This window comes from Pollachius pollachius (genome assembly GCF_949987615.1).
Source record: "Pollachius pollachius genome assembly, chromosome: 6".
NCBI classification, from domain to species: Eukaryota; Metazoa; Chordata; class Actinopteri; order Gadiformes; family Gadidae; genus Pollachius; species Pollachius pollachius.
Genome location: NC_136939.1, coordinates 18,988,004 through 18,997,112, shown reverse-complemented (window position 1 = coordinate 18,997,112; position 9,109 = coordinate 18,988,004). Strand labels below are relative to the sequence as shown.

Here is a 9,109-nt window from a genome sequence, read left to right as displayed (position 1 = left end):
TGGCCTGCACCTTGCAAGGAAACATTAATTGACAAAAATATCATGTAGCCTACTGTAGGCCTACATCATGTTTAATAACCCACCTTCTTTTTCCCTTTGTAATAACTGGTGTCTGGTGTATCTTTAGAAATGGTGCTTCATGTTAAGTTTTTATTTATACATATTTTTATATTATATTTCAGTAATCTTTTTTTTATATATATATAATTTTTATGTCAAAGGAAATCGTCACATTTACGTTCCTGTAGAGCGCAACAGTGACCGCCCTCTTTTTGTCTTCTAGGGGCGGGACTTCCGTTCATCAGACGCCAAATTTGAAAATGGCGGCTCTCTGCAGTGAGTTTGGAGACTTGGTGCAAATCAAAAAACAACTAATATCTGTGATATTGCTCTGCAAAGAGAGAGGACTTGTACACAGCGTGAAGTGGTACGTGTGATTAACGTTTAGAAAGAAAAAGTATCTTTATTTTTATAATGCAGTAACGTTAATTAGGCGCAGTAGGTCCATGTCTGATTAGCATGGGCTAACAACAAATCCATGCCATTGAACAGGTTTCTGTTATGATGAAGACATAATCTATGTGTTGCAATAGTAGAACCTGAGACTCGGTCGTGGATATATTGAAGGTTGAGAAAATGATGGAACACACGCACACACAAATTAACCATCTACTGCGATTTAATTTACAAGCTTTTCCAATTCTGAACCCAACTGGAATATAAGACGCTGTGGGACAATCTACCGTTAGCTTCTTTTTTAGGTTGGGGTATTCCTGTCACACATTCAAGGTTTTATACATGACCTCGAGAGCTCTATACAAGACATTAACGTTAAACACTAAAGCAATTCCCTCCGGATATGTCAATAATGACATGTGGCGCTGTCTGTATCTTCTATTTTAGGGCTTCGGAATTGGCTTTTGCCTTGGACCCTCTTCCAAAGGATGAATTACCCCCATCGCATCTCGTTAGTGAGGTTTGTATGCAACCAGGTTTATTTCATCTGATATATATATATATATATATATATATACATACATACATACATACATACATACATACATACATACATACATACATACATACATACATAATAACACAGGCTCCTGCAGTCAGTGTTTCAGGTTGTAAGAAAATGCTGCTTTCTTTGTCTCACACATTAGGAAGATGTTCAAGACCTAGATGCTTTCGCCCTGGCTAAGTCGTACTTTGACCTCAAGGAATATGACCGCGCTGCTTACTTTCTGCGCGGCTGTCACAGCAAAAAGGCCTACTTTCTCTACATGTACTCGCGCTATCTGGTAAGAGAATATATAGCTCTGATGCTTTTCACATTCAATTTTGCGTGACTTTTTGTTCTATTAAGTTCATTACCTGAAGTGATGATCATGCAATGAAATGCTGATTGCATATATTTTAACGTTCAACGTTATTGAGTGCTATTAAAAAGTTATTGAGCTTTGAGGGAGAGTGATTTAAATGTAAGAATTATAGTGTGCCTGTTGGTTCACTTATCATCCTACTTCTCTGACTGCCATCGAAAGAATTCCAGTGGTGTCCGTCTATTTATGTGTCGTAATTCACAACGTCAACCTTCACTCGATCACCTTTCTTCATGAACCCAACAGTCCGGGGAGAAGAAGAAAGACGACGAGACCGTGGACAGTCTGGGTGAGACCCCGTCTGGAACAGTAATATAGCATACTGGAAGTAGTATGTTATGAACTGGACTGGCCTGCTATTTTGTGTGTGTGCTTTTCTCCAGGGCCCCTAGAAAAGGGCCAGGTGCGTAACGAGGCTCTCCGGGAGCTCCGTGTGGAACTCAGCAAGAAGCATAGAGCCGGAGAGCTGGACGGGTTCACCCTCTACCTGTAGGAGCATGCACGCACACACACTTAAAAAATGCAGTACATTGTTCAAAATGACCGTCTTACTTTCATCAGTTTAAACATGACCTGCATGAGTGCTGGAGAAGGCTTCTAATTGTGTTCCATGTATACGTGAACAGATATGGTGTGGTGCTACGGAAGCTTGACCTGTTGAAGGAGGCGGTGGAGGTGTTTGTGGAGGCAACCCACACCCTGCCTCTCCACTGGGGAGCCTGGCTGGAGCTCTGCAACCTGGTCACCAACATTGAAATGGTACCGGCTGCTCAGTTTCCAATTGCTTTAAACATTAGTAATTACACATGCCTATGTTAATGAACTATTTCCAAACGGCATCCAATTATAAATAATTGGATGTTAAAATAATACATTTGATTTATAAAGCAAGGTATTATAAGAGATTAACGAGCATAGAGTCGATTATTAACAAAACAAGTGTTTAAAATGATTGGTATTAGTTTTACTGAATTGTTTTGTATTAGGGCAATCTCCCCCTTTTTACTCAACCAATGCCTTGCATCTAAAGGCAACAGTTCAGACCGGCCGCTTTTACTGTTGTGTACAGCCATTGTCCCTGTTAGCCAATCAGCCGTGGCCTCCCCCTTCCCGCAGCTGAAGTCCCTGTCTCTACCGAGCTGCTGGATCAAGGACTTCTTCATGGCCCACATCTACACAGAGCTGCAGATGATCCCTGGAGCCCTGCAGAAGTACCAGAGTCTCATCGAGGCCGGCTTCTCCAAGAGCACCTACATCATCTCCCAGATCGCTGTGGCATACCACAACATCAGAGGTCGGTCTTTCCCATCTTCGCACCTTGTTGGGTTGGGGTGGGGAGCTTTACCGAAGCCATGAGGTTTGCGTATGTTTCGGTTGAAGTTGTTTCCTTTGCAGTTCATGACACGGCTATCGTGGTATTGTGTTTCAGACATTGATCAGGCCCTGGCTCTGTTCAATGAGCTGAGGGAACAGGATCCGTACCGCATCGAGAACATGGACACCTTCTCCAACCTGCTCTACGTCAAGGTGAGTCAGCTAGACCGCTACCTGTCGTAGTGTAGATAGTTTACATGTGATGGGGATTTTATACTACATTTCCCACTGCGGACAACACAAATGCCCTCTCACAGTGTCTACTATCTTGGCCACAGAACAGGCGCTGTCTGTTCTTGCTTAGTGTCTCTACCTGTCCTCGGGCTCCACCAGCAGAGGGGTAAAGCTCTGCCCCTTTTCCTCCGCAGAGCATGAAGCCGGAGCTCAGCTACCTGGCCCACAACCTGGTGGAGATCGACAAGTACCGCGTGGAGACCTGCTGCGTCATTGGTGGGTGCTGAGGCCGCACGCCGCCTGAACGACTACCCGTGTTCCTCCTTTGGGCCGCGTGATGCGACGCACACAAACACACACGCACTCACACACTCAACGAAGCGCCCGAATGTCGCAGTGACTCTGTCACGCCGTGTTCTGTCACCGTCTGTGCGAACACGCGCCAAATGTTGCCCGCACCCACTGCCTGCACTCTGTTCAACACTCTGCTTGAACAAAGTGCCCGTTTTCTCCACGGGGGGACATTTGCATAGTCGTCTAATCACGGATCCAACTGTGGCATTTCCAAGACTGTGCCATGAGTCTTTCATAATTATTTATAACTGTGGCTTTTAAGTGTTTTCTAGATGGCCCCTACAAGCGATTTTGAGTTAATCGAACGGTTTCCCAGAAAGCTTGGTAGTACACCACAGGGACGACATGAGTGGACTCAAAAGGTTTCAAATGCCTAGAATTGCGCAAAGCATTCAAAACCCTGTTTTTAAAAGGCAATTCGGGGCTTTTGGAAAACTGAATGTGTTTTCTGAATGCCATAGGGCAGAAGTGCATTCCAAGAACTGTGGTAAACAAACTGTTGTAAACAAGCCACTGCTTGTGAGTAAACACAGACATACATCCGCTGTCTGAAGGTCTCAGTCAGTCAATGGTAATTGAATTATTAGAGTCTCATTTGGGGTCTCATTGTGTCCTGATCATTAAATCCCTCTGTGCTAGAGCCTTCCTGCTAACCCTAGGGACTTACCCAAACTCCAGTGCTAATGCTAAGTGCTAATGTCTGCCTGTGTGCAGGTAGCTATGGTGCTGCTTATACTAGGTGGTAATGGTGTACTTCTGATTTAATGCTAATTCTGCTAGTGGTTTGTTCAGGTTAGTAGCTGGTAATGCTAGTTTCAGGTAACTTAACTGTTCATAAAAGCTAACGGGTTGATTGTCTATAGCTAGCTCACTGCTTATTCTAGGTGCTAGCAGTGTCCGTTTGTAGGTAAACAGCTGCTAATGCTTGGCGCTAACTGTCAGGGTTCATCCATAGGTAACTACTACAGCTTGCGATCCCAGCATGAGAAGGCGGCGCTGTACTTCCAGCGGGCCCTCAAGCTGAACCCACGCTGCCTGGGGGCCTGGACCCTCATGGGCCACGAGTACATGGAGATGAAGAACACTTCTGCCGCCATTCAGGCCTACAGGTATGTAGCTTACTATATTACTATACTAGCTACTGCAAGCCTAGAGGTATGGATCGTAGCATCTTCTACTGCAAGCCTAGAGGTATGAACCATAGCATCTTCTACTGCAAGCCTAGAGGTATGAACCGTAGCATCTTCTACTGCAAGCCTAGAGGTATGTACCTTAGCATCTTCTTAATCCAGGTCTATATGAGGGTAGCTTAGCATCTTTATTATCCAGGCGTAGTTACGTAGATTAGTATGTTATACGGCAAGCGTACAGTTTTATAGCTTAGCATCGACTTCTGCATGCCTGCATGCTCTCCATGTGCCTAGCGTAACAAAACTAACTGCAATCTTACATGTCCACCATTCCCCCACTAGTAAAGCTTAGTCTTAAAGATATATATTTCAGCCAATTCTAGAATGTCGAGAAGACCGGAAATGCATAATTGTTCATGAAGGGGTAATAAGCCAGCCAGCCACATTTCCGGGGGGGGGGGGATGATATGTGGTCAATATGGTGGCTCTCCTCTTCCAACAGACACGCCATCGAGGTGAACAAGCGGGACTACCGCGCGTGGTATGGCCTGGGCCAGACCTACGAGATCCTCAAGATGCCCTTCTACTGTCTGTACTACTACCGCAAGGCCCACCAGCTACGGTCCGTCCTGTGCACACAAACCAACCGCACCCATCATGTTTCCATAGTCTATAAATAGATACAATTCATTTATTGAAGCGTGGCAATATTCGGAACATTAAAGCGCCACCAGCTGTGTTTTTTTTCTCTCTCAAAGAAGCCATTGCAGGGTCTTCCCTTTAGTGAAAGGTCCAACCAGATGTATGGTACATCAGCCTACACAGTGGGCCGTACCTACTGGTAGGCTGATTCAATGGATGATCAGCGTCACACCTGAGGGTCAAACAGGGGCCCTTACATTGACGTATTGAGCGTGTCCCCTGACCATATCCTGGTGTGTCTGTGTGTACAGGCCCAATGACTCACGTATGTTGGTCGCCCTGGGTGAGTGCTACGAGAAGTTATCGCAACAAGTAGAGGCCAAAAAGGTAACACTGCGCACGAGCGCTCCTTCTGCTTCTTCTCTTTGTGAAACTTAAGGATTAAAGGTTATATGCCACTATTTGACCTCTGACCTTGTCCGTCCAGTGTTATTGGAGGGCGTTCTCCGTGGGGGACGTGGAGAAGATGGCGCTTCTCAAACTTGCTAAGTAAGTAGTGACTCTTGCTGATATTTGAAACGTGCCACATTCAAAAGACACAATATGGCATGTGAATTGGTTCTTGTGGATTGGATTTTGCAAGTGCCTATTGCTGTGAAGAGGAGGTCCTACCGTTGTTCCTATTGGTTCAAACGTCTGCTCTGCACACTTGGCACTCGATGACACGACCACAAATACTTCTGAACTTTGAGGATTTAATGGTGATTCCATTTTGATGAAAAATAAGACCACAGTATTTACAGTGCTTATTAATGTGGAAATATGCGGGTAAGTAAACCAACTAAACATTTTCATGTTCGGTTTCTGTCTTAACCATTCCCCTCTCTCGGTCGACAGGCTCCAAGAACAGCTGACTGAGACTGACGAAGCGGCCCAGTCCTACATCATCTACATCCAAGAAATCTTCTCCTGTGGGGTGAGCTACTGCCAACACATCGTCCTCATCGTCACACGCTTCACAAACACACCATCCGTCCTGTGGGTCAGGGTTGGGATAGAGTCATGGGTAAAGTGTCTGACTCCCAGCCACAATGCACTGGGCTCGGTCCCTAATCTCAGTCTTATCTGTCAGCATCCTGTAGATTACCTCATCCCCATGCCCTTTCTAAATAACACGCATCTGAAATCCCACTTTAGATAAGTGGCTCAAATAAAGTAACTAAAAAGAACAAACCCATGATCCTTTTTTTTTTTTCCAAAAAAATTGGAGCCAGTAAGATGTTAAAGTAGTAGTTTCTTAACTACTTTAGTACTTTAGTGCTATTCAAAATCCATTTAAAATTACTTTATGGACCTATAATGGTCTTTGTCTGCTAAATCACTGATAAGTGATGTATTTAGAATGGAACTTTGCTTCTGCAACCGTCTCTAATGTCCTGAGACGTCTATTTCACTGCCATTTTACTTGGAACAACACTTGTATACACTGACCAATACAGAACTTCAACCCACTGTCATTTCATTGTACCGCATACCGAGGAATGTGACAAACACAGAAATGGAGGGGAACTGATCATCTCACTGGAGATTACACATTTTAGTCTTACAAATTAGACTTGAAGTACTACTGGGAAACTATAGTCTGATGTCAAATGAGTTCAAATCTTGGTGAAGTTTTCTCTTTTTCGCTTCATCCAATCATGTTCCTGGAAGCGCCTAATATGCAAACAAACAGAAATCAGCAGTAGTAAACTGTTCAAAGCGTCATTTTAAATCAACACTGTGCGACTAGCCATTGTAGGAACACTTTTAAAAACCCCTTCTGCAAGCCTTGTTTACTTGTGTGAATAAGCACGTAAACAAGGCTTTACTTTGTATAAGGCTTGTTCACACGGCGTAACTCAGTCCCTTGAGAGCCTTTGGTTTTAAACATGGTCATTTGTCTTATATGGTCTTGCCATTTTATCAGTTAACGAAAGTCCCCAATTTAGTTTTTTTTTGTAAATTTCCTATGTTTTTGCCATTCTCCCCAAACACCCAACAGTCAACTCTGCTTAACGCAGGTGGCATTATGTCTTGAAGTCCGACTACCTTTTTTGAGGTAGTCCGACGTCACTGCCAAGGGGCGGTTTGTGTGGACATGTGTGTTGGTAAAACGCTACGGGGTGTGTTATTATAACGCTCATAGCAGTTACACAACGACGGTGCTAAAAAAGTATCATAAAGTAGTGGAGTTAAACCATTGGGATAACACGCCCCCCTCTTCCCTAAAAAAAGAGATCTCATAGTGTTTGAATTCCATCTGAGCCAGTGGGCCCACTGGCTCATCAGGGTTATGGTGGTACCAGCCCAGGCTCTGTGCCGGTACCACCAAGAGGTTCTGCCGTAACCTGGTGGGACAGCTGGATCCGAGAGGACTCTTGTATATACTGAGGTGTGTGTGACCAACACAGACCCTAACCCTCTGGTCTGGTGTCCTGGTGTACAGGAGCAGCTGGAGCACGTGGAGGTCAGCACGGCGCTGCGCTACCTGGGCCAGTACTACTTCAAGAACAAGCTGTACGACGAGGCGTCCCTCTGCGCCCAGCGCTGCTGCGACTACAACGACGTGAGTCACCTGACCGCCCACTCCCACCAGTCAGAGCACGGGGCTCAAGGCTACATCGGAAACATCATCGGAATCGGCTTTGTTGGTTATACATTCTAGGAATCTTACTCGCGTTTACAATTGAATGCACTAAATATAAAAAAAAAATCAGTTGCATAAAAAATTATATGAATTTTAAAAGTATAGTGTGTGGTGGTAAGGGTGTTCGACCCGCAGCTTAAAGGTTCTGCGAGTCGAACTGGCGGCCTTTGAATCCTCACCTGCTCCTCAATGACATTGAATGTATCAGTATCATGTAACTCAGTGGAAATGGCTTGGGATAAAAGCATCTGACAGAAGACAGCAGTAAAGGTCAAATGTATAACATGAATGCACACCTGTGTGTTGGTCCTTAGGCGCGGGAGGAAGGAAAGGCTCTCCTCAGGCAGATCTCCCAGGTCCGGGACCAGACGGAGACGCCGTCTGGAGAACTGTTTGTCTCGCTCTCGGACAACAACACTCCGATCAAGAGAGTGTCACCGCTTAACCTGTCCTCCTTTACGCCATGACTCTCTCCTCAGACTCGTTCACCTCACGTGTTCAAAACAAGTAGTACTGTGAGGAATATTAAGATCACCAACACAGCTCTACTCAAATATTACATTTGAATTTGATCACAAATTGGCAATCAATAAAAATGTATTTATCTGATTTTGTGCCTTGTATGTCAAATCTGTTTAAAAAAAACTGGAAAATATATAAATAAGATTGTTTTAGCTAAAATTAGTATAGTTGCATTTTTATGGCCCTCTCACAATAAGGTATAACGAGTCTTCATATTGTAAATTAATGTAAATATGCAAATATTCCATTGCATGTTTTTTTAACCAAGGATCCTGGATTGCGTGGTAACAGGATTTACCAAGTGTGTGGTTTTGTTTTCTAATGTGAATAAATACTTTTAGAGAATGCAGTTGTGGCAAATGTGTTTCATTTAAATAATTTAATAAAGTGTAGTTGCGGTAATAGTCTCACCATGCTTTCAACACTGGCTCCTTGCACCAGGTGGGCACAGTTGAGGGTTGCCAGATGATGCGGTGCACCTGTGCAGGTATGGGCAGTATAAGAGGTCCCATATTGGTCATTTATCCGACCTTCAGGTGGGCATTTGTTGCATGTGGTCACAGCAAAGTACATAGATGCCACTTAGCCCGTGGGTTTGTGCATCAGTTGGGCTGCCATATTGGAGAAGCAAAGACTGGCCTGAATAAAGTAAACCAGGCTTTTGTTTTCTGTGAATATAAAACAAATGTTTATCTCAAGATGTTTTGGAAAAAGAACAATTGAAATTGGTCGAATGGTAAATATAGCGCTCTTCAAGAATAACTGCAGCTCCAGCCTTTACTTGTATTTGATTACAGGCCAGTGTTACAGCCATCCTTTAACTTAAGTTAAATATGTGTGTA

At 44.1% G+C, this 9,109-nt stretch overlaps 1 protein-coding gene across 1 annotated transcript; it reads left to right on the top strand.

The window, feature by feature from the left end:
* The first annotated feature begins 319 nt into the window (after window positions 1–319).
* Window positions 320–8,546, top strand: cdc23 (CDC23 (cell division cycle 23, yeast, homolog)). Its single transcript, XM_079738880.1, has 16 exons — window positions 320–427; window positions 904–976; window positions 1,164–1,301; window positions 1,629–1,671; window positions 1,766–1,871; window positions 2,009–2,141; window positions 2,499–2,676; window positions 2,812–2,909; window positions 3,125–3,206; window positions 4,240–4,393; window positions 4,917–5,036; window positions 5,368–5,443; window positions 5,544–5,605; window positions 5,954–6,032; window positions 7,545–7,664; window positions 8,060–8,546. The coding sequence occupies exons 1-16, from the start codon at window positions 321–323 to the stop codon at window positions 8,210–8,212; spliced, it is 1,722 nt and encodes a 573-aa protein (XP_079595006.1). The 5' UTR covers window position 320; the 3' UTR covers window positions 8,213–8,546.
* The last annotated feature ends 563 nt before the right edge of the window (window positions 8,547–9,109 follow it).

Excerpts from the sequence above, each read along its gene's own strand:
- cdc23 (XM_079738880.1), top strand. The coding sequence starts at position 321 with ATGGCGGCTCTCTGCAGTGAGTTTGGAGACTTGGTGCAAATCAAAAAA. Across the intron at positions 428-903 it reads CTTGTACACAGCGTGAAGTG|GGCTTCGGAATTGGCTTTTG; the intron begins GTACGTGTGATT and ends CTTCTATTTTAG. Across the intron at positions 977-1,163 it reads CATCGCATCTCGTTAGTGAG|GAAGATGTTCAAGACCTAGA; the intron begins GTTTGTATGCAA and ends CTCACACATTAG.